Genomic DNA, 26,049 nt, shown 5'->3' with positions numbered 1-26,049 from the left:
CTCCTGAGCTTCTTAGTGAAAGTTTTAGATTAGGTTTTTTATTTTCAGTGAGACCTGCTGGCAACAGGCTCACTGCATCGAGGGACTAAGGGGAGAAGAAGCGAACTCACCTGCGTGCAGAGTGGATTGGGCTTCTTAGGCTACTGGACATTAGCTCCAGAGGGACGATCACAGGCCCAGCTTGGATGGGTCCCAGAGCCGCGCCGCCGGCCCCCTTACAGAGCCAGAAGGCAGAAGAGGTCCGGAAAATCGGCGGCAGAAGACGTCCTGTCTTCAACAAGGTAGCGCACAGCACTGCATATAGCTCCTGGGCTATATGGATGCATTTAACCCCTGCCAGAATCCATAAAAAAGCAGGAGAAAAGTCCGCGAAAAAGGGGCGGAGCCTATCTCCTCAGCACACTGGCGCCATTTTCCCTCACAGCTCCGTTGGAGGGAAGCTCCCTGTCTCTCCCCTGCAGTCACTACACTACAGAAAGGGTTAAAAAAAGAGAGGGGGGCACTAATTATGCGCAGTATTAACTATACAGCAGCTATAAGGGGAAAAACACTTATATAAGGTTATCCCTGTATATATATAGCGCTCTGGTGTGTGCTGGCAAACTCTCCCTCTGTCTCCCCAAAGGGCTAGTGGGGTCCTGTCCTCTATCAGAGCATTCCCTGTGTGTGTGCTGTATGTCGGTACTTTTGTGTCGACATGTATGAGGAGAAAAATGATGTGGAGATGGAGCAGATTGCCTGTAATAGTGATGTCACCCCCTAGGGGGTCGACACCTGAGTGGATGAACTGTTGGAAGGAATTACGTGACAGTGTCAGCTCTGTATAAAAGACAGTGGTTGACATGAGACAGCCGACTACTCAGCTTGTGCCTGTCCAGACGTCTCATAGGCCGTCAGGGGCTCTAAAGCGCCCGTTACCTCAGATGGCAGATATAGACGCCGACACGGATACTGACTCCAGTGTCGACGGTGAAGAGACGAATGTGACTTCCAGTAAGGCCACACGTTACATGATTGAGGCAATGAAAAATGTTTTACACATTTCTGATAATACGAGTACCACCAAAAAAGGGGTATTATGTTCGGTGAGGAAAAACTACCTGTAGTTTTCCTGAATCTGAGAAATTAAATGAGGTGTGTGATGATGCGTGGGTTTCCCCCGATAACAACGGATAATTTCTAAAATGTTATTGGCATTATATCCTTTCCCGCCAGAGGTTAGGGTGCGTTGGGAAACACCCCCTAGGGGGGATAAAGCGCTCACACGCTTGTAAGGGCTCTACCTTCGCCTGAGATGGCCGCCCTTAAGGATCCTGCTGATAGAAAGCAGGAGGGGATCCTAAAAGGTGTTTACACACATACTGGTGTTATACTGCGACCAGCAATCGCCTCAGCCTGGATGTGCAGTGCTGGGTTGGCGTGGTCGGATTCCCTGACTGAAAATATTGATACCCTAGATAGGGACAGTATATTTTTGCCTATAGAGCATTTAAAAGATGCATTTTTATATATGCGTGATGCACAGCGGAATATTTGCCGACTGGCATCAAGTCTAAGCGCGTTGTCCATTTCTACCAGTAGAGGATTATGGACACGTCAGTGGTCAGGTGATGCGTATTCCAAACGGCATTTGGAAGTATTGCTTTATTAAGGGAGGAGTTATTTGGGGTCGGTCTTTCAGACCTCGTGGCCACGGCAACAGCTGGGAATTCCACGTTTGTACCCCAGGTCGCCTCTCAACATGAGAAGACGCCGTATTATCAGGCGCAGTCTTTTCGTGGACAAGCGGGCAAAAGGTTCCTCATTTCTGCCCCGTGACAGAGGGAGAGGAAAAAGGCTGCAGAAATCAGCCAGTTCCCAGGAACAGAAACCCTCTCCCGCCTCTGCCAAGCCCTCAGTATACGCTGGGGCTTTACAAGCAGAATCAGGCACGGTGGGGGGCCCGTCTCAATGAATTTCAGCGCGCAGTGGGCTCACTCGCAAGTAGACCCCTGGATCCTTCAGGTGATATCTCAGGGGTACAAATTAGAATTCGAGACGTCTCCCCCTCGCCGTTTCCTAAAGTCGGCTTTACCGATGTCTCCTCCTGACAGGGAGACAGTTTTGGAAGCCATTCACAAGCTGTATTCCCAGCAGGTGATAATCAAGATACCCCTCCTGCAACAGGGAACGGTGTATTATTCCACACTGTTGTGGTACCGAAGCCGGACGGCTCGGTGAGACCGATTCTAAATCTAAAATCTTTGAACACTTACGTACAGAGGTTCAAATTCAAGATTGAGTCACTCAGAGCAGTGATTGCGAACCTGGAAGAAGGGGACTACATGATGTCTCGGGACATCAAGGATGCTTACCTTCATGTCAAAATTTACCCTTCTCACCAAGGGTACCTCAGGTTTATGGTACAGAACTGTCACTATCAGTTCAGACGCTGCCGTATGGATGGTACACGGCACCCCGGGTCTTTACCAAGGTAATGGCCGAAATGATGATATTCCTTCGAAGGAAGTGAATTTTAGTTATCCCTTCCTTGGACAATTCCCTGATAAGGGTAAGATCCAGGGAACAGTTGGAGGTCGGTGTAGCACTATCTCAGGTAGTGTTGCGGCAGCACGATTGGATTCTCAATATTCCAAAATCGCACCTGGTTCCGACGACGTGTCTTCTGTTCCTAGGGATGATCCTGGACACAGTCCAGAAAAAGGTGTTTCTCCCGGAGGAGAAAGCCAGGGAGTTATCCGAGCTAGTCAGGAACCTCCTAAAACCGAGCCAAGTCTCAGTGCATCAATGCACAAGGGTTCTGGGTAAAATGGTGGCTTCCTACGAAGCAATCCCATTCGGCAGATTCCACGCAAGAACTTTCCAGTGGGACCTGCTGGACAAATGGTCCGGATCGCATCTTCAGATGCATCAGCGGATAACCCTGTCACCAAGGACAAGGGTGTCCCTCCTGTGGTGGTTGCAGAGTGCTCATCTTCTAGAGGGCCGCAGATTAGGCATTCAGGACTGGGTCCTGGTGACCACTGATGCCAGCCTGCGAGGCTGGGGAGCAGTCACGCAGGGAAGGAATATCCAGGGCTTATGGTCAAGCCTGGAGACATCACTTCACATAAATATCCTGAAGCTAAGGGACATTTACAATGCTCTAAGCTTAGCAAGACCTCTGCTTCAAGGTCAGCCGGTGTTGATCCAGTCGGACAACATCACGGCAGTCACCCACGTAAACAGACAGGGTGGCACAAGAAGCAGGAGGGCAATGGCAGAAGCTGCAAGGATTCTTCGCTGGGCGGAAAATCATGTGATAGCACTGTCAGCAGTATTCATTCCGGGAGTAGACAACTGGGAAGCAGACTTCCTCAGCACGACCTCCACCCGGGAGAGTGGGGACTTCACCCAGAAGTTTTCCACATGATTAAAAACTCGACAGGTATTGCGCCAGGTCCAGGGACCCTCAGGCAATAAGCTGTAGACGCTCTGGTAACACCGTGGGTGTACCAGTCAGGGTATGTGTTCCCTCCTCTGCCTCTCATACCCAAGGTACTGAGATTGATAAGATGGAGAGGAGTAAGCACTATATTCGTGGTTCCGGATTGGCCAAGAAGGACTTGGTAACCGGAACTTCAAGAGATGCTCACGGAGGATCCGTGGCCTCTACCTCTAAGAAGGGACCTGCTCCAGCAAGGACCCTGTCTGTTCCAAGACTTACCGCGGCTGCGTTTGACGGCATGGCGGTTGAACGCCGGATCCTGAAGGAAAAAAGGCATTCCGGATGAAGTCATCCCTATCCTGATCAAAGCCAGGAAGGATGTAACCGCAAAAACATTATCACCGCAATTGGCGAAAATATGTTGCGTGGTGCGAGGCCAGTAAGGCCCGACGGAGGAAATTCAACTGGGTCGATTCCTACATTTCCTGCAAACAGGAGTGTCTATGGGCCTGAAATTGGGGTCCATTAAGGTTCAAATTTTCGGCCCTGTCAATTTTCTTCCAAAAAGAACCAGCTTCAGTCCCTGAAGTTCAGACGTTTGTAAAAGGGGTACTGCATATACAGCCTCCTTTTGTGCCTCCAGTGGCACTTTGGGATCTCAATGTAGTTTTGGGTTCCAAAAGTCACATTGGTTTGAACCACTTAAATCTGTGGAGTTAAAATATCTCACATGGAAAGTGGTCATGCTGTTGGCCCTGGCCTGGGCCAGGCGCGTGTCAGAATTGGCGGCTTTATCCTGAAAAAGCCCTTATCTGATTTTCCATTCGGACAGGGCGGAATTGAGGACTCGTCCTCAGTTTCTCCCCAAGGTGGTTTCAGCGTCTCACCTGAACCAACCTATTGGTGGTGCCTGCGGCTACTAGGGACTTGGAGGCCTCCAAGTTGCTAGACGTTGTCAGTGCCCTGAAAATATATGTTTCCAGGACGGCTGGAGTCAGGAAATCTGACTCGCTGTTTATCCTGTGTGCACCCAACAAGCTGGGTGCTCCTGCTTCTAAGCAGACTATTGCTCGTTGGATTTGTAGTACAATTCAGCTTGCACATTCTGTGGCAGGCCTGCCACAGCCAAAAATCTGTAAATGCCCACTCCACAAGGAAGGTGGGCTCATCTTGGGCGGCTGCCCGAGGGGTCTCGGCTTTACAACTTTGCCGAGCAGCTACTTGGTCAGGAGCAAATACGTTTGTAAAATTCTACAAAATTGATATCCTGGCTGAGGAGGACCTGGAGTTCTCTCATTTGGTGCTGCAGAGTCATCCGCACTCTCCCGCCCGTTTGGGAGCTTTGGTATAATCCCCATGGTCCTTACGGAGTCCCCAGCATCCACTTAGGACGTTAGAGAAAATAAGAATTTACTTACCGATAATTCTATTTCTCATAGTCCGTAGTGGATGCTGGGCGCCCATCCCAAGTGCGGATTGTCTGCAATACTTGTACATAGTTATTGTTACAAAAATCGGGTTATTATTGTTGTGAGCCATCTTTCAGAGGCTCCTCTGTTATCATGCTGTTAACTGGGTTCAGATCACAGGTTATACGGTGTGATTGGTGTGGCTGGTATGAGTCTTACCCGGGATTCAAAATCCTTCCTTATTGTGTACGCTCGTCCGGGCACAGTATCCTAACTGAGGCTTGGAGGAGGGTCATGGGGGGAGGAGCCAGTGCACACCAGATAGTCCTAAAGCTTTCTTTAGATGTGCCCAGTCTCCTGCGGAGCCGCTAATCCCCATGGTCCTTACGGAGTCCCCAGCATCCACTACGGACTATGAGAAATAGAATTATCGGTAAGTAAATTCTTATTTTCGTACAAACATGAATTAGGCCCTATATCCTTACAACACACAGAAGCAGCTGTTACTGCGTATTTAAGGACAGATTGGAGAACTCACCAGCGCTCACAGCAGCCACCCCCATAATTGACTGTGGCTATTCAACAACATATGAAAAGCCTAGAAGCGGATTGTGAATACCATTGCAACTTTTTTGCTGTGCACATGAGCAGCCAGCCGGATAGGCGCGCATACACAGTTGCCCATCCGGGTCCAATCCTGTACATAAAGTGATCGGCTAAACCTCACCAATCTGTGGCTTTCCAGCTGTTGTGAAGTCCCAGAATGCTTTATCAGCTGATCGTTGGGAGGGTATGCTGGTAGTTGTAGTTTCACAACAGCTGGACAGCTTTTTTATTTTTTACTCATCACCCAGATGTATATTTATGTCCTTGGGGGAGATGTAATATAGTGTCACGGATCGTGACGCAATAACAATTTCCGTTTTGTCTCATTTCCAAGGATAAGCAGAATGCCACATCTGCCGAAGTGGGGGAGTCGCCCCCTGGCGATCCCTGCCAGAGCCCACAGCACATTAGCTTCGTGCTGATGTGCTGCTTCTCTCCCCATTGCTGGCTCCACTGGGCATATGCAAGATCTCGCTAGCATCCTGTGCAGCCCGGAGCCGTCAGCTGCCACAGTCGGGGACAGCGCTGTCTCTGATGTGGTACATGGGCAACAACACCGACAGCTGTCGAAATTGATAGCTGCAGGTGTCTGAATTCAACTGACCATTCACAGATTGCGTTCTTGCACACACCAGCATAGTAATACATGGGGGACAGCGGTTTTAGAGCACATAACATGCTTATACCACTCCCCCCCTCCCTCACATACAGACCCTTCAGACATCTACCCCCTTGTCCTGGCAATGGCTCCTATATAAATTGCCCTCAAATATCCCAAATTGCCCTGATGTGTGATGTTAAGGAATGTTAAACCCCTTTCACATCACCAAAATAACCCGGGTTATTGCCGTGTCGACCCAGGTTGAGGTGCAGTGTGAAAGCGCCAAAGTGAAATTATCCAGGTCGAGCAACCCGGCATTTTATTTTAATGTTTCATCTTTCCAAAAAGGCTTACTCAGATGTAGAATTAGACAAGATTCCATCCTAGCATTTTTATGTGAGCTATATAAATAACTAAAGTAAGTAAAAGGAAATTACTGCTGAATAATGAAAATGCTGTATTTGTAGATTAAATTGTTCAGCAAAGTCACAGATTTGGGATGTTGGACAAACCTTCACTGAAATGCACTGCATGTCGTAATCCACTTAAGTATTCATTCATTCATTCATTCATTCATTCATTCATTCATTCATTCATTCATGTTATACTACAGTCATCTGTATTTGAAATTTTGGTTGGAATAGGCAGTTTTGAGGACCACCATTTATAAGAAAACTAGCCAGAGAAATGGATATAATATACAAGTGGCACATATTGTAGAGTTGTTAATTGCTTCCTGTGTGAAGATGATTCTGCTCATTTTCAGACTGCAGAGAAGTTGTGAATAGGTGTTGCGCATCTGCCATGGTGTGTGTGTGACCTTGAAATGATGGAACATGACCGAGGACTGTCCATGGTATAAGAACTGTAATTGTTTTGCGGAAGTATTGTATGTGCATACTTGTCCTGATTCCCGACAGGAAATGTTCGGTGGTATGCCACTAGTTAGCAACATTCGGAAATTAATATTTCCCATGGGTGCAGCTGCTGAGCATGTGTGTCTGAGCATTTCATACTGTACATCAGAATGGCATTGTATGCTACAATAACCATCCTAAAATGTTTATGTAATGCCCCTTTCTGACCCCTATCACATGATCTCCAAGCGCTGCCCCTACACACACATTGAACGGGAAACGGGTCGCATCAACCCGGCTCCCGTTCACACCGCACAGTGAGCTGAGTTGAATATGAGTTCAATCCTTGCATCTTTCAGACCGCAGCTGAACGCGGGTTTTGCGCGCTCATGTACCAATAACACATGTTCATAGGTGGTGGTCTGAAAGGGGTATTACTGTGTAGTTTTAAATATATTGAATCCCTATGCACAGAGAATAAATGTGAGAATTAAATTCACACAATGAGAGTAGTTGTACTGGGCGGCTACAGAAAACAAGAATGATTGGCACCAGTCAATATATTCATAAATATTATTGGGATCGATACTTAACCAATTTTATATTATTGGGATCGATACATAACCAGTATTTACCAATTCAATAAGAGTGCGCCCACACAAAGAGTCTTCTTTTTTTTTTCTCCCAGGTGTCTGTACTTGGCGGCTAGTCAGGATTGAAAAATAGAGACGGTCGTTCCAAAGACAAATCTTCTTAGAAATTTGTCAAGAGTTATCAGCTATGCAGATCTTATTAAAACAAAACTTCTTATAAAAGTCTTTGGAGATCCTCTGACGATGCAAGCAAGTCCCAACTTCTGTGATAGCTGGCAGATATATCTATAGCAGGGTTGGACAACCAGTCAGAGGCAAAGAGCCAGAAAAGATCTGTAGTCAAGAGTAAGAGCCACTATCATGCGCGCGGCAAAGGCGTGCATGCAAAAATGGGGGCGTGGCCTAGTTGTCACAAAGCCACACCCCATTTTTGTGCGCACACCTTTCGGTATGACGTTTGTAGGAGTATGACCTTGTGTCATAACCCTGTTTTTAGTTATGTTGTACTGTGCCACATACAAATAATGCCCCTGTACAGTGCCACATACATATAAAAACGCCAACAAATAGGTGCCTCCACAGTGCCAGATACATATATGCCCCACAGTACCAGATACATGTATGCCCCCAGTGCCAGATACACATGTCCCTACAGTGCCAGATACATGTGTGCCCCCAGTGCCAGATACACATGCCCCCACAGTGCCAGAAACATGTATGCCCCCAGTGCCAGATACACATGTCTCTACAGTGCCAGATACATGTATGCCCCCAGTGCCAGATACACATGTCCCCAAAGTGCCAGAAATGCCCCCAGTGCCAGATAGGCAGGTCTCCACAGTGCCAGATATGCCCCCAGTGCCAGATACGCATGCCCCCCAGTGCCAGATACGCATGCCCCCCAGTGCCAGATACGCATGCCCCCCAGTGCCAGATACACATGCCCCCCCGTGCCAGATACACATGCGCCCCCCCAGTGCCAGATACACATGTGCCCCCCCCAGTGCCAGATACACATGTGCCCCCCCAGTGCCAGATACACATGTGCCCCCCCAGTGCCAGATACACATGTGCCCCCCCCAGTGCCAGATACACATGTGCCCCCCCCAGTGCCAGATACACATGCGCCCCCCCAGTGCCAGATACACATGCGCCCCCCCCAGTGCCAGATACACATGTGCCCCCCCCAGTGCCAGATACACATGTGCCCCCCCCAGTGCCAGATACACATGCGCCCCCCCAGTGCCAGATACACATGCGCCCCCCCAGTGCCAGATACACATGCGCCCCCCCAGTGCCAGATACACATGCGCCCCCCCAGTGCCAGATACACATGCGCCCCCCCAGTGCCAGATACACATGTATCCCCCCAGTGCCAGATACACATGTGCCCCCCCAGTGCCAGATACACATGTGCCCCCCCCAGTGCCAGATACACATGTGCCCCCCCCAGTGCCAGATACACATGTGCCCCCCCCAGTGCCAGATACACATGCGCCCCCCCCGTGCCAGATACACATGTGCCCCCCCAGTGCCAGATACACATGTGCCCCCCCCTGTGCCAGATACACATGTGCCCCCCCCAGTGCCAGATACACATGTGCCCCCCCAGTGCCAGATACACATGTGCCCCCCCAGTGCCAGATACACATGCGCCCCCCCAGTGCCAGATACACATGCGTCCCCCCAGTGCCAGATACACATGCGTCCCCCCAGTGCCAGATACACATGCGTCCCCCCAGTGCCAGATACACATGCGCTCTCCCAGTGCCAGATACACATGCGCCCCCCCTAGTGCCAGATATGCATGTCCCTTCAGTGCCAGATATACCCCCAGTGCCAGATATGCATGTCCCTTCAGTGCCAGATATACCCCCAGTGCCAGATATGCATCTCCCCGCAGTGCCCGGTAGGCCCCCAGTGCCAGATACACATGTCCCCCAGTGCCAGGTAGGCCCCCAGTGCCAGATACACATGTCCCCCAGTGCCAGATACATGTCCCCCAGTGCCAGATAGGCCCCCAATGCCAGATATGCAGGTCCCCACAGTGCCAGATAGGCCCCCAATGCCAGATATGCAGGTCCCCACAGTGCCAGATAGGCCCCCAATGCCAGATATGCAGGTCCCCACAGTGCCAGATATGCCCCCAGTGCCAGATATGCATGTCCCCCAGTGCCAGATACGCATGATCCCCCAGTTCCAGATATGCCCCCAGTGCCAGATGTGCCCCCAGTGCCAGATATGCCCCCAGTGCTAGATAAGCATGTCCCCACAGTGTGATTACAACGACCCCCCCCCCCTGCTGCTCACTGCGCTGGGGCTCTGCTGTTTGTGAGGGAAGGAGAGCGCAGCCTCTCCTGCCCCTCAGTCTTCAACGGCATTGTCTCCAATTAGGTGCCGGTCTGTGAGCCAATCAGAGCTCATGGACTGGCAGCTAAGACTCCTGATTGGCTGCCAGTCCGCGAGCTCTGATTGGCTCATGGGCCAGCGCCGGGCACTGCAGTCGGGCAGCGGGAGGCAGAACTCGAGCACATGAGCCGCATGCAGAGGAAGAAAGAGGCGCATGTGGCTCGAGAGCAACGGGTTGGCCACCGCTGATCTATAGCACCATGTGTGTGCTGTAACATGAGAATAAATGGGTGAATCAGGAAAAGACTGCTACCTACCTGTGTGGCTGACATCTGATGACTGTGCTAACAGGTTTTATTATTTATTTATTTATTTATTTATTTATTTATTTATTATGTAGTGCAGCAACACTGACTTAATTATATGAAGAAACCGCATCCACTGCACCCATGATAAATGAGTCTTTACAGGAGGTGTATAAAATCCAACTAATACGAAACTTTTTTGATATCCTGTACTTATAATGAAAGCTTAGGAATCAAATATTAATGTGCACTACATACCATAACTCAGTATAATACTCCTGTGATTAGCTCATATTTTGAATAACATTCTATACATCAGGAAATTGAGCTTCACCTTAAATTGAAGATGACTGTGACATCTATGCTCCAGACTAATTTCTTAACAAAATATAAGGCTGCACATGTCTTAACTCTTAACCAACAATATCAATCCCACTACAATATTAGACACACCAAAGAAAGAGAAAAAAGGGGTTGTTTTTAGGGGGCAATTCAGAGTTGATCGCAGCAACAAATTTGTTAGCAGTTGGGCAAAACCATGGGGGTAATTCCAAGTTGATAGCAGCAGGAAATTTTTTAGCAGTTGGGCAAAACCATGTGCACTGCAGGGGGGCAGATATAACATGTGCAGAGAGAGTTAGATTTGGATGGGTTATTTTGTTTCTGTGCAGGGTAAATACTGGCTGCTTTACTTTTACACTGCAATTTAGATTGCAGATTTAACTCGCCACACCCAAATCTAACTCTCTCTGCACATGTTATATCTGCCTCCCCTGCAGTGCACACAGTTTTGGCCAACTGCTAACAAAAGTCCTGCTGCGATCAACTTGGAATTACCCCCCATGTGCAGTGCAGGGGGGTAGATATAACATGTGCAGAGAAAGTTAATTTGGGTGGGGTGTGTTCAATCTGAAACATACTTGCCTACTCTCCCGGAATGGGCGGGAGGCTCCCGAAAATTGGGTGACTCCCAGAGAGAGCAGCCAGGATGTCGACATGTTTGATCTGAAATCTAAACTGCAGTGTAAAAATAAAGCAGCCAGTATTTACCCTGCACAGAAACTATATACTGTAACCCACCCAAATCTAATGGCCCATACACATGGTGAGATTCGGGCTTGGCCCGATTCTCACTATGCGACAGGGTCTAGGTCGGCATCACAAGCACATAATGAGTGTGCTTGCGATACTCACTATGTGCGATTTTGGCTAAGTGTCAATTTTGACTATCTTTTCTATAGAGATAGACTGTGCAGGCAAGTCAATTTTGACTATCTATTCTTGCGATGCTGACCGCACGGGACCATGCATCGGCATCTAATCGTATAGTCAGAATCATAAGAAAAAAACTCACTGTGTGTAAACACCATTAACTCTCTCTGCACATGTTATATCTGCCCCCCCTCTGCAGTGCACATGGTTTTTCCCAACTGCTAACAAATTTGCTGCTGCGGTCAACTCTGAATTAGGACCCTTGTCTTGAGAAAACTACTCAGTATAGCGAAAAAGGTGTCGGCAGCAACACGTGTTATATGCTATATTTAGGTGTGAAATAGAAATGGTGCAGTCAGACTGAATCCCTGCGAGTTAAAATACAAATAGCACAGATATAAGAGAGATCAAACCTGATGCTAGTTAAAAGGAGCGCGCTCTACCTTATTTTTATTAGCCATAGTTGTTTGAATGCATGAAATTGCAGAAGGAAGCTAATCTATGATGGAGTGACTTATATAATAACTATCATCAGTACACAGAAATTGCATATAAACCTCACTACAGTATATTGGGAATACTGGAAAACAACTGAATCATTCAAATATTGTAGTTTCAAAAGTGGGTTTCTTTCTGGCATCAAACCAATTACATTGTCATATATCCACTCTTTCTGAGAATTTTAAATACTGTGATTATGTATTTTTCAAAGCTTACCCCCCTTATATCACAAGCTACAAGATTCCAGCCATTTGTGATTGAAAAGTTTTAACAATGTAACGATGGAAAACGTACTATGTGAGACTACACTAGCTACAATGTAATGAGATAGCAACTAGTCTTAAGGGCCTCATACACTAGGCCGATTATGCCCGATTTCAGGCCAATTCGGCATTCGGACCGATATATTGGGTGAAATCAGGCATTTTCGGGGTGCTTTTCCCCCGATCCGATGCGCGTTCCCGTGAGCATCGGATCGGATCCCCCTAGAGCCGACATATCACGAGTGCTGCGCTCGTGATATGTCGGATCCCGCAGTAAATAAATAGGATAGTAAAAGATAGATCATATGCAAAAAAAAAAAATGCATACAATATATCTAATACTATCTTACCAACGGGGAGGCTGCCGGGAGGTTGGACGAAATCTTATATGACATGACGGACCATCATGTCGTATAACTGTGTGGGGCCCTTAAAGGTGCATACATAGAGTGATATATATATATATTTTTTTTCCCCCTGCCCAGCGATGCCAGCTGGGGTGAACGGCTTTCCATAGCAGGACGCTGTGGAAAACTGCTCACCCCGCCGTTCATCTACTGGTAATACCAGCAGATGAACGGCGGCCGCTGGCGATGAAGCGGGAGCGCGCATCAGCGCTCATCGCCGGGGCATACACACTGGGCGGTTTTGAGCTGAAAGCAGCTCAACACACCAAAAGCGATCTGCTTTCAGCTCAAATCGCCCAGTGTGTATGGACCTTAAGTATCCCTAAACCCAATCTATTAATCTAAAAGTGGAACTGAGGTTATATTATATCAATCTGTGTTTAGTGATTGGACTACATAAAAATAATAAGATTATAAACTTTCAAAGAGGTCACAGGAAAGGGATTTTTAATATTTGGGACCCACAAAGTTAAATGAATCATTGAAAGTAAACTTACACCTACCGTATATACTCGAGTATAAGTCGACCTGAATATAAGCCGAGGCACCTAATTTTACCACAAAAACTGGGAAAAATTACTGACTTGAGTATAAGCCTAGGGTGGGAAATGCACGGTGCCAGGGGTTTTCATGCTCAGGGGGTCATGCTCGTTGCCAGGGGTTTCATGCGGTAGGTGTTATGCTTGTTGCCAGGGGGTAATGCTTGTTGCTAGGGCTGTGCCCCCAGTGCCACATATACCCCCAGTGACAGATATCCTCCCACAGTGCCAGATAAAAACATGCCCCCCCTGTTGCTTTGCCCCAGTAGTTGTGCCCCCTCTTTCTTTGCCCCCAGTAGTTGTGCCCCCTCTTTCTTTGCCCCCTGTCGCTGTGTCCCCGTCGCCGCTTACAAACACACCCACACAAAATAATAAAAACAATACTTACCACTGCCCCGCTCCTGCTTCCCAACCGCTTCTGCTGCTGCTGCTGCTGCTGCTCCGTCCGTCCGTCCGTCTGGCCGCCCGCCCGCTCCTCTCTATGGGAGAGACGTCATGACGTCTCTCCCATAGCAGCGCCGCACAGACACTAGAGGTCAATAATGACCTCTAGTGTCTGTCCCTGGAGCCGGCTGCAGCGGACGCCCACACAGCCCACGGCGTCTGCTGCAGCCGTGACCTGACTCGAGTGTAAGCCGAGGGGGGCTTTTTCAGCATAGAAAAATGTGCTGAAAAAGTCGGCTTCTACTCGAGTATATACAGTATTTTCCACCTGCCAATTTTACACATAAGTATATATCTATGGTAACATCACAGTGCAAATGTGACCCTTTTACTATACATGTGGTATGAAGTCTATGGGGGAGATTCAAATGTTTGAAAAGTTGGTTGGGTGTCTGTTTTTTCCTGTCTATTAGGTAGGAAAAAACAGACTCCCAACTGACTTTTTAAACATTTGAATCTCCCCCTATAACTTCACAAATACAGTTTCAGCCGAAATACTTTGATTGTTTAATATTGTGGTGGGTGATCATTGCATCTACCAATGGGGATCTGTGCACTTGAAGTGTATATCAGAACATCCAAATGTACAGAATGTGCTCTGATATGAACCAAGTACAGGATTATTATACTAAGATATTAAGTGCATATTATTATATGATTCCCATTTACTATGAGGAAAAGTGGAGAACATGTGCACTTGAGATGTTTAGCAAAAATGTTGAGATATGCAGATTGTTGCTCTAGTACGAGCCAACCACAGGATTATTATATTAAGAATAGACGTGTGATTCGGTTTGACTTGCCTCTTCGTGCCAAGTTCCCATCTTAAAACGAGGCAAAACGTCATCTTTCAGGGACATCTTTGATTTTTACAGGCGATACAAAAGACGTGAGAGCGGAGATATTTGGAAAGATGACGTTGCGCCTCGTTTTCAGATCCGAACTTGACGGGAAGAAGAGGGGGTGATTCAGTTTCTCTGACATGTGGGGGGACGCCCAGCATAGGGCTAGTCCGCCCCGCCTGTCAGGCCCTACCCCACCACATGGATCCGAAAGCATCGCACGGCTGTGATGCTTTCGCACCCACCAAGTAGCTTCCTACCTGCGCAACCTAGCTGCACTGACAGGCAGCTACCCGCCACGTTCCGGGTCGCAGTGGCTGTGTGTAATGTCACGGAGCCACCGCTGCCCACCCCCTGCAACAGTCCGGACACGCCTGCATTGTCCGAATCGCCCCCCACCAACGGCGTTCAATGAGCGCACTCCCCAAAGGGCTTCAGACTGCAATTGCTGCCGTTGCAGTGATCAGGTCTGAATTAGGCCCAAAGTCCAATGCAAACTGCACATCTCTAATTAGGAGACAAAGGATCTTATTTAGGTTTGTTGGCAAACCAAAAAAAGCACACTAATGGGCAAAACCATGTTGCACTGCAGGTGGGGCAGATGTAACATGTGCAGAGAGCTTGAGATTTGCGTGAGGTGTGTTCAAACTGAAATCTAAATTGCACTGTAAAAATAAAGCAGACAGTATTTACCCTGCACAGAAATAATATAACCCACCCAAATCTAACCCTCTCTGCATATGTTACATCTACCCCACCTGCAGTGCACATGGTTTTGCCCATTAGTGTGCTTTTTTGGTTTGCTAGCCAACCCAAATGTCCCCCAAACTGCATATTACTATCTGATTCCCAATTGTTATAATAAAGAGGGGACATTTGAATTTATAGGAAGGGATCTGTGCACTCAAGGTGAAGCTCATCAACTTCACTTAAAGTAGGAGCAAAATTTATGTCCTGCAGTATCCATATATCAAGATCCATGTAACTCAAAGCCCTGGGCAGCATAAATCCTCATTTAAGTAACTGGCTAAAGTGGTATATAGTGCCTGGGCACTGAATCTCAACCCCCGCCAGTATATTTGAAAAATAGCGGGGCTGAAGTGCGCCATTAAGGGGGCGTGGCTTAGCCCTCACAGCTCTCATCAGCGCCATTTTCTCTCACAGAGCTGCAGAGACGCTGGTCCTGTCCTACACTGCTGTACAAGTAACAGGGTTCAAAACAGGGGGGGGGGGCACAGTTAATTTGGTGCTGTTTTAATAATAATAAAAGCGCTAACAGGTCTGAGGCATTGTATAAAAGTTTCAGTACCGGGATAGGCGCTCGGTTGTGAGCTGGCAAACTCCCTCTGTGTTTCTCTGACGGGCTTTATTGTGGGTCTGTCCACTATATGCCCAGTGTGTTTGTGGTGTCGGTACACGTGTGTCAGCATGTCTGAGGCTGAGTGCTCTTCCCAGGAGGAGACTGGATTAGGGAAAGAAACGACTGTGGGAGTGACCCTGTCGGCACCGCCGACGCCTGATTGGGTAATTGTTTTGAGTGCTTTGAATGCGAATGTGGCTCTATTAAATAAGAGATGGTATAAGTCTGAGTCTCAGACCCAGGCATGGAAGAAATCCGTGGAGGATGTGTTGTCACAAGTTCAGACCCGCTCGGGGTCACAAAAGCGTTCTTTTACCCAGATAGCAGATACAGATACCTACACTGACTCTGACTCCAGTGTCGACTACAGTGATGCCAGATTAAATCCAAAACTGGCTAAAAGAATTCAGTACATGATTGTGGTGATAAAAGACGTGTTACATATCACGGAGGACCCTGCTGTTCCTGATACAAGGGTCTGTATGTTTAAAGGAAAGAAACCTGAGGTAACGTTTCCTCCCTCTCATGAACTGAACGCTCTTTTTGAAAAGGTTTCGGAAAATCCTGACAAGAAGTTTCAGATTCCCAAGAGAATTCCGGTGGCATATCCGTTCCCCTCTGGGGATAGGGAAAAGTGGGAGTCACCCCCCACTGTGGACAAAGCTCTGTCACGGCTGTCCAAAAAGGTGGCGCTTCCGTCTCCTGACACGGCAGCCCTAAAAGAAACTGCGGTCGTAAGCAGAAAAATACATTGAAATCAATTTATGTCACTACGGGTACGCTACTCAGACCTGCCGTTGCTTCAGTGTGTTGTGAGTAGCGCTATTGAAAAGTGGGCAGATAACTTGTCATCTGAGTTTGATACCCTGGATAGGGATAACATTCTTTTGACTCTGGGTCATATCAGGGATGCTGCAGCCTACCTTAAAGAAGCTGCGAGAGACATTGGCATTTTGGGATCAAGAGCCAATGCTATGGCAGTCTCAGCTAGGAGAGCTTTGTGGATTCATCAATGGAATGCTGATGCTGACTCTAAGAAGGCTATGGAGTCTCTGCCATATAAAGGTGGTGTCTTGTTTGGTGACTGCTTCGCTGACCTGGTATCTACGGCTACCGTGGGTAAGTCATCCTTTTTACCTTATGTTCTTGCAGAAGTCCTCTCCGGCTTCTACCAAATCCACCGCATGATGCTGGGACTCCTCTGCGGGAGTCCGCACCAGTGGGGGCACGTCTCCGACTCTTCAGTAATTTCTGGGTTCGTTCGACCCTAGAACCATGGGTATTAGAAATAGTGTCCCAAGGGTACAGGTTGGAATTTCAAGACGTGCCACCTCGACGATTTTTCAAAACAGCCTTACCAGTTTCTCTTCCGTACAGGGAGGTGGTATGCGGTGATATACAAAAACTATGTCAAAATCAAGTCATTGTCATGGTGCCCCCGTCACAACAGGGAGAAGGCTTTTATTCGAGCCTGTTCGTGGTCCCGAAGCCGGACGGCTCGGTCAGACGTATTCTGAACTTAAAATCCCTCAATTTCTATCTAAAAAAATTCAAATTCAAGATGGAGTCTCTCCGAGCAGTGATCTCCAGTCTGGAGAAGGGGGATTTTATGGTGTCGGTCGACATAAAGGATGCCTACTTACACGTCCCCATATATCCTCCACATCAGGCTTACCTGAGGTTTGCCGTTCAGGATTGTCATTACCAATTTCAGACATTGCCGTTTGGTCTGTCCACGGCTCTGAGGGTTTTCACCAAAGTTATGGCGGAAATGATGGTTCTCCTGCGCAAGCAAGGAGTCACAATTATCCCGTACTTGGACGATCTCCTGATAAAAGCGAGGTCCAAGGAACAATTACTGCAGAGCGTGATGCTCTCCCTGACAATTCTGCAACAACATGGTTGGCTCCTAAACTTGCCAAAATCACAGTTGGTTCCGACGACAAGACTCGTTCTTGGGTATGATTCTGGACACGGAATTACAGAGAGTTTTCTTCCAGTGGAAAAGGCTCTGGAAATTCAGAACCTGGTCAAACAGATTCTGAAGCCAGCAAGAGTGTCGATTCATCAATGCACTCGGTTGCTAGTGAAGATGGTAGCGGCCTACGAGGCCATTCAGTTTGGCAGATTCCATGCCAGAGTGTTTCAGTGGGACCTGTTGGACTAATGGTCCGGATCCCATCTGCACATGCGCCGACAGATAATCCTGTCTTCCAAAACCAGAATCTCACTCCTGTGGTGGCTGCACAGCTCTCACCTCCTAGAGGGACGCAGATTCGGGATCCAGGACTGGATCCTGGTGACCACGGATGCGAGTGTCCGAGGCTGGGGTGCAGTTACACAGGGGGAAAATTTCCAGGGAAAATGGTCAAGCCAGGAAGCTTGTTTACACATAAACATTCTGGAGTTAAGGGCCATTTACAACGGCCTTCTACAAGCGGAGCATCTTCTTCGCCATCTGCCCATCTTGATTCAGTCGGACAACATAACAGCAGTGGCGTACATAAACCGCCAGGGCGGAACGAAGAGCAGAGCGGCAATGGCAGAAGCCACAAAAGTTTACAGCTGGACGGAAAGGCATGTAAGCGCTTTGTCAGCAGTCTTCATTCCGGGTGTAGACAACTGGGAAGCAGACTTCCTCAGCAGACACGATCTCCATCCAGGAGAGTGGGATCTTCATCAAGAGGTCTTTGCAGAAGTGACTAGTCGTTGGGGAATTCCTCAAATAGACATGATGGCGTCTCGCCTCAACAAGAAACTTCAGAGATATTGTTCGAGGTCAAGGGACCCTCAAGCAATAGCAGTGGACGCCCTAGTAACACCGTGGGTCTTTCAGTCGGTATATGTGTTCCCTCCGATTCCACTCATTCCAAAAGTGATAAAGATCATAAGAAGAACAAGGGTTCAGGCAATCCTCATTGTTCCAGACTGGCCAAGGAGGGCTTGGTATCCAGATCTTCAGGAATTGCTCATAGGAGATCCCTGGCCTCTTCCTCTACGAGAGGATCTGTTACAGCAGGGGCCGTACGTGTACCAAGACTTACGGCGGCTTGGAGGTTGAGCACAGGATCCTAGCTGAAAGGATATTCCCGGTGAAGTAATTCCAACACTGCTTCAGGCTAGAAAGGAGGTAACGGTGAAACATTATCACCGTATTTGGAGAAAATATGTGTCTTGGTGTGAATCCAAGAAGGCTCCTATGGAAGAATTTCAGCTGGGCCGTTTTCTCCATTTTCTGCAAGCAGGGGTGGATGCGGGCCTAAAGTTAGGCTCAATTAAAGTACAAATTTCGGCCTTGTCAATTTTCTTTCAAAAAGAATTTGCTTCCCTTATGGAAGTTCAGACTTTCGTGAAAGGCGTGCTGCACATCCAACCTCCCTTTGTGCCCCGGGTGGCACCATGGGATCTTAACGTGGTGTTGCAGTTCCTGCAATCTCATTGGTTTTAACCTTTACGTAAGGTAGAGTTGAAATTCGTCACTTGGAAAGTGATAATGCTGTTGGCCTTGGCCTCTTCAAGGCGGGTATCTGAATTGGCGGCTTTGTCTCACAAGAGCCCCTATTTGATCTTCCATGAAGATAGAGCGGAGTTGAGAACTTGTCAGCAATTTCTGCCTAAAGCGGTGTCATCGTTTCACATGAACCAACCTATTGTGGTGCCAGTGGCTACTGACGCCTTTGAGGAATCGAAGTCTCTAGATGTGGTCAGAGCTTTGAAAATTTATGTAGCCAGAACAGCTCAGATTAGGAAAACGGAGGCTTTGTTTGTCCTGTATGATCCCAACAAGATTGGGGCTCCTGCTTCCAAGCAGACTATTGCACGCTGGATCTGTAATACGATTCGGCAAGCTCATTCTATGGCTGGATTGTCGTTACGGAAATCGGTGAAGGCCCATTCTACCATAAAGGTGGGCTCATCCTGGGCTGCTGCCCGGTAGGTCTCGGCATTACAGCTTTGCCGAGCAGCTACTTGGTTGGGTTCAAACACTTTTGCAAAGTTTTACAAGTTTGATACCCTGGCTAAGGAAGACCTCTTGTTTGGTCAATCGGTGCTGCAGAGTCATCCGCACTCTCCCGCCCGTTCTTGAGCTTTGGTATAAACCCCATGGTTCTTGAAGTGTCCCCAGCATCCTCTAGGACGTAAGGAGAAAATAGGATTTTAATACCTACCGGTAAATCCTTTTTTCTTAGTCCGTAGAGGATGCTGGGCGCCCGTCCCAGTGCAAACTGTGACTGCAGTTATTGGTTATGGTTACACACGTGTTGTGTTGCAGTTATAGTCGGCCTGTTGCTGTCATTATTCATGCCATTGCATGCGTTGGGTTGAATGCCATGTTGTACGGCATGTTTGAGGTGTGAGCTGGTATGTATCTCACCTTAGTTTAAATCAAAATAAATCCTTTTTCCTCGAAATGTCCGTATCCCTGGGCACAGTTCCTATAACTGGAGTCTGGAGGAGGGGCATAGAGGGAGGAGCCAGTTCACACCCTTTTTAAAGTCTTAAAGTGCCCATGTTTCCTGCGGATCCCGTCTATACCCCATGGTTCTTGAAGCGTCCCCAGCATCCTCTACGGACTAAGAGAAAAGGATTTACCGTTAGGTATTAAAATCCTATTTTTTTAATTATTTTTTTTGCTTTTAACCCCAAAGGCATCTGTGATGGTAACTGTTTTAGACACTTGATACATGGGCACTTGAATTAGTTTATATCATGATTTACAGGTCCAAGAAAAGTTTGATAAAGACCCCACAATGCTGTGTTACTTTTAACCACAATTTCCAAAAACATACGTTGTGACTGATTTTGGTTCACAACCTCTATTTAAAACTTAGGCAACACATTTCTTTTGAAAACACAGTTTTTGTTTTGAACAGTATAATTGGAAAACGTTTTAATTTTTACTTTTCAAATAATTGAATTTCAACTTTAAAAACATTCCAATTATTTAGCGCATATATACAAATACATCCTCATACATACAGCCTCAAAACGCCACACAGTGCGAAATGCCTGGTGTGAGTGAGCCTCCAGGTCCTGTGCAACTGTGCTAAAGTTTGGCCGGTAGAGATGGGGTTTTTTGTGCACTAAAATTAGTGAAAACAAACTTTATTACTGTTTAGCTGCATTTTAGAACACTATATGGGAAACCTCTACCTACAAGGCAGCCCATCTAGGACTGGAGCAAGAAAATTATGAACACTGTTTGTTTATGCAAAAGGAAAAGTTCTGAAAGAGGAATAAGTAGCTTGTGTCCATGAGATCTACACACGCAGCCCTAAGAAGTCAACAACACGTGCAAGTTTAAAATGACATATTCCACAACAGACTGCATGGAAAATTTTTGCAGAAACCTTTAATAAGCTACAGTTACTGCAAAGTGTAAGTAACGACGACTAACTCGTACATCATTCCTTCTGCATTTGGAATAAATTGAATTATCGTATTGAAATCTGTCGTGTGACAAAAAGGCTCACACATAGAACATTTGTAATTTAGGCATAAAAACTTAGACATATACTACATATCCATGTAAGTATTTTGACTATATCAATAATACTTTGGTTTATATGAAATGGTGAAAGTGTCTATTTGTGTTATAGTAACCCTGTATGGTATACAATATTTGTGTGTATTTGTGTGCACACTTTACACCATTAAAAAAAAAGCATCCAAGAGTATTTTATAAAAATACATCTAACACAGACATGCATGCACACATGTATACACAATATTCCATACTACATTTGCATATTATTATACTAATTTAAATAAACACTTAAATGTTTACAGCCCTGTTGCACGTGTATTCACGCGGTTTCATGGAGGCATATGCAATCAACAGGAAATGCATTCTTGCATACAAACTGCTTTTACATTGACTATAACTACTGTATATACTCGAGTATAAGTCGACCCGAATATAAGCAGAGGCACTTAATTTTACCACAAAAACCTGGGAACTGGGAAAACTTATTGACTCGAGTATAAGCCTAGGGTGGGAAATGCAGCTCTAGCCGTACACAGCCGTCACACTGCCAGATATGCCCCCACAGTGCCAGATATGCCCTCACACTGCCAGATATGCCCCCCACAGTGCCAGATATGCCCTCACACTGCCAGATATGCCCCCACAGTGCCAGATATGCCCCCTCATAGTGCCAGATATGCGCCCCCCCAAGTGCCAAATATGTTCTCCCAGTGCCAGTTACTTACCTTCCGTCGCTCCCGTGCTGTCTTGTGAAGGAGGGACACGGAGGGCACAGCGCACACCTCTCCTGTGTCCCTCCTGCGTCTCCGGCGGCCGCGGCGGGTCTGTTAAATGAAGTGCCGGTTCGTGAGCCAATCAGAGCTCACGAACGGGTACTTCCTCTAATAGACCCACCGCTGCCGCCGGAGACGCAGGAGGGACACAGGAGAGGCGCGCGCTGTGCCCTCCGTGTCCCTCCTTCACACTGCACTGACTGCTCTCCATGTCCCCACTCCTTCCCTGCACTGACTCGAGTATAAGCTGAGGGGGCTTTTTCAGCACAAAAAAAAGTGCTGAAAAAGTCGGCTTATACTCGAGTATATACGATAATTAAATAACCGGCCCACATCAGTTAATGAATGGGGTCAGTTTTTCTAGTAATACAGTATACTACATAACAATATTTTAAAGACACACTCCTAAAAATGTTTTCAGGGTTGCTAGTGTACTGTATTTGCCAAAGCTACCAACCATTAACCTGTTTGACACCACTTCCCCTCTCTTATCTCCTTTCCTTGACTGCCTGCATTAATCAGTATTTGAGCTACAGGTGGAGCTACGGGCAGTGATGTGACTGATCACCAGTGCAGATCACAATTACCTGTGCAAATATATATATTTTTTTAAAGAGCATCATGCTCCGACATTATATGTTGCAGGCTTGCCATGGATTGCACTTAGCGTCATTTGTCACACCTAAGAGGTTGCATGAAGACTGTGTAGTAGAGGAAGTAGGAAAAGGGAAGTGGTGTCACTAAGTACTCAGGGCCGGATTCTGATTTGGAAGTAATGCAACTTTGTATCTGGAACAAACCATGTTGCACTGAAAGTGGAGCAAATACATTTATACTTTTTTATTTATATATTTTTGTGCAGGGTAAATACTGGCTGCTTTTGTGTGTAGCCCACTAGACATCTTTATTTTTACACTGTAATTTAGATTTCAGTTTGGACACACCCCATCCAAATCTAAATCTCTCTGCCCCACCTGCAGTGCAGCATGGTTTTGCCCAGTTGCTTGCTTTTTTGCTTTACTTGCAAACATGAATTAGGCCTTTAGTCGGAATCAGTATGAGATCCCGGCGCAATGGGCTCCCGCTGTAGAAAAGACAGACCGAGGTGAGTAAGGTGTGTTCTCCCCTTTCCCCACCCCCTCTAACCCTCCCTTCCCACAGCCTATCTCTAACTTTCCCCCTTTGTGCCTATCCCTAACCCCACCGTGGAGGTGCCTAATCCTAAACCCTGTCCATGCTGCCCTAACCCTCCCTCCCCCACAGCCTTAACCCTACCTCCACAATCCCCCCCCCCCCCCCTTGCAGCCTAATGCTAACCCCCCTGAAGCAGAACTCTAACCCCCCCACCTGACTCCTAAACCTCACCCTCCTCCCTCCTGACACATTGGTATTTTGGCTGCCGGGATCCCGACAGGCGGCATCTTGACTGCATCCTTTTCAGTCTATATGGGACAGAAGCAATTTCTCCAACCTATAGGTGTAGATGAGATAGTGTATGCTATGAATTTTAAATTGTTATCAGGTCCCCCACCAGAGATATGAGAGGTAAATTTAGGTGAAAAAAGGAAAAACCTGCAAATTCAACGGGGTGTAGCATGGTATGCCGGCGGCCGGGCTCCCAGCGACCAGCATACCGGCGCCGGGAGCCCGACCGCCGGCATACCGACAGCATGGCGAGCGCAAATGAGCCCCTTGCGGGCTCGCTGCGCTCGCCACGCTACGGGCACGGTGGCACGCGTTATTCTCCCTCCAGGAGGTCGTGGACCCCCACGAGGGAGAAAAAGTGTTGGTATGCCGGCTGTCGGGATTCCGACGCCGGTATACTGTGCGCCGGGATCCCGACAGTCGGCATACTGAAGACCACCCATTTCAACGTGCTGTAATAAAAAAAAAAGTAGACAAGATAGAGAACTCAAAATGTGTTTGACAAATCTTTTAGTATATAACTATTCCCCCCAAAAATTACAGCTCTGAAATTTTATTCCTTCCCACTTTAATATTCAATTAACAAAATCGACTTTTTAAAAAAAAAATCTGACCATTAATTTAAGGCCTTAAATTTCAGTCATAAGGTAGTGAGGTAGGGAAATAGTTATGTGACAAAAATGTAGTTTGAAATGTGCTGAAAATAATGTTTTTTTTATCCCAGCTTTCGATGACTTTTCTGAGCTGAGATATTGCATTTACCCCAAACGTCCACAACAGTGAAAAATGTCATAAGCTATGATACAAAAATGGCCGCCATCTTCATATGAAGGTAAATAAAAATCAAGTATTGGTGGTTTCTGACTAACTTACAGGGGTCATCACACACAAAAAAAAAAAAAAAATGGGCAAGCAACCAGGGCTGGACCACTCCACTTGGATTGACCAATACTACAGGTTCAGTCTCTTATATCCAAAAATCCGATGTCAAAAAATATTTAGAAAACTATTTTTTATTTTTTTATTGGGATAGTGACATCTTTGATTTCTGGTTCAGTGTACACAAACTTTGTTTCAGGCACAGACTTGTTAAAATATTGTATAAAATTGCCACCAGGCTATGTTTATAATGTGTATATGACCGTGGTTCTCAAACCAGGGCAGTAACTAGGGGGGGCTAAGGGGGCATGCACCCTGGATTCAGAATTTGAGGGGGCGCTGAGGAGTTACAGAGGAGCAGAGTTTTTTGTGCTGTCGGCTCCCAAGGCAGTGTCTCTAACCCACCTGTATGCCCGCAGCTGGCTCTGACGCTGTGCGGGTGAGCTCCAGTACCTGGGCTCTCTCCTATGTCGGCTACTGTCTTAAACTTTCATCTTTGCCATGCAGTGCTTCGACTAGCTTGCAGTGCACCGTGCAAGCTATAGAAGCGAGCTGTTGGTGCTGTGTTTTTCAGCAGGCTATGATCCCGGCTGCCTGACAACACCAACCGATAATAAGATGCCGGCTACACACCATTGAAAGGACACACTGCCCAAGGCTTTTTCTTGTTAACAGGTGCAATCACCGATGTTACAGAAATAAAAGGCTCACTTTGCTAGCTATCCACTTGACAGTGGAAACTAAAGGGGGGTACACACGGAGAGATCCGTGTTTAAAATCTAAGCAATCTGACTAGATTGCTTAGATTTTAAGCATGGATCTGTCGTGTGTATGCCCCACAGCAATAGCGATGCGCGGCCACGCATATATTTTAGTCTGACAAGGTATTGGTGTTTTTTTTTTGTTTTTTTTTTGTTGGGGTGGGGGCCAAATTATTGCCACGCCATGGGTGACGAAAATCTTAGTTTCGGCCCTGCTCAAACTGTGTGCCGTGGCACCGTGGGGTGTGCCGGGACATCTGCAGGGGTGCCTCGGGTTGGTGATGGAGAACCAATTCAAATTATTCATGGTCCATGTATTAGGCAAAACCAGTGCTGTGTCAGTCTGTCATAAAATATGTGGACAAACAGAAGTGAATCTTGTCCCTCACCACATAATGAAAACTAAGTATGACATACAAACACAATTTACTTAGTTTAATATTGAAAAAAAAAATCCCAATACAAAATGTTAAGTTCGATTAACTTACAAAGAAATGCAATACATACGCACACTGTGGTTCGAGACGCTGCGGCCGCTAATCATATGCATATAACCGCTATACTGTGTATATAAATTGCGTATACCCACCGACACGTTATGCGCACAATATAGCGACACGTGTGGCTGAATACACTTTACCCCCAAACAAGAATTGAATGCGACACCAGTAGTTAAATGTTATGTTGTGGTATATATATGTGTATGTATATGTATGTGTGTGTGTATATATATATATTTCTCTGACGTCCTAGTGGATGCTGGGAACTCCGTAAGGACCATGGGGAATAGCGGCTCCGCAGGAGACTGGGCACAAAAGTAAAAGCTTTAGGACTACCTGGTGTGCACTGGCTTCTCCCCCTATGACCCTCCTCCAAGCCTCAGTTAGATTTTTGTGCCCGGCCGAGAAGGGTGCACACTAGGGGCTCTCCTGAGCTTCTTAGTGAAAGTTTAAGTTTAGGTTTTTTATTTTCAGTGAGACCTGCTGGCAACAGGCTCAGTGCATCGAG

General features: G+C 47.0%; 1 protein-coding gene across 3 annotated transcripts in view; it reads left to right on the top strand.

Annotated features, from left to right (window-relative positions):
* The window catches only part of SH3GL2 (SH3 domain containing GRB2 like 2, endophilin A1), a 291,337-nt gene that overhangs the window by 86,958 nt on the left and 178,330 nt on the right, over positions 1-26,049 (top strand). Inside the window, exon 1 of one of the 3 annotated variants that reach the window (XM_063914184.1) lies at positions 24,145-24,233. The exons of the other annotated variants lie outside the window; for them this stretch is intronic. Within the exon in view, the coding sequence (XP_063770254.1) occupies positions 24,228-24,233 (6 nt within the window). The 5' untranslated portion in view covers positions 24,145-24,227. Of the gene's footprint in view, positions 1-24,144; positions 24,234-26,049 lie in introns of those variants that run through there. 3 annotated transcript variants of the gene reach the window in all.

The sequence above is a fragment of the Pseudophryne corroboree genome, chromosome 1, assembly GCF_028390025.1.
Source record: "Pseudophryne corroboree isolate aPseCor3 chromosome 1, aPseCor3.hap2, whole genome shotgun sequence".
In the NCBI taxonomy this organism is placed as follows: Eukaryota; Metazoa; Chordata; class Amphibia; order Anura; family Myobatrachidae; genus Pseudophryne; species Pseudophryne corroboree.
Note: the sequence above shows the minus strand (reverse complement) of the source record. Positions and strands in the feature narration are given on the sequence as shown.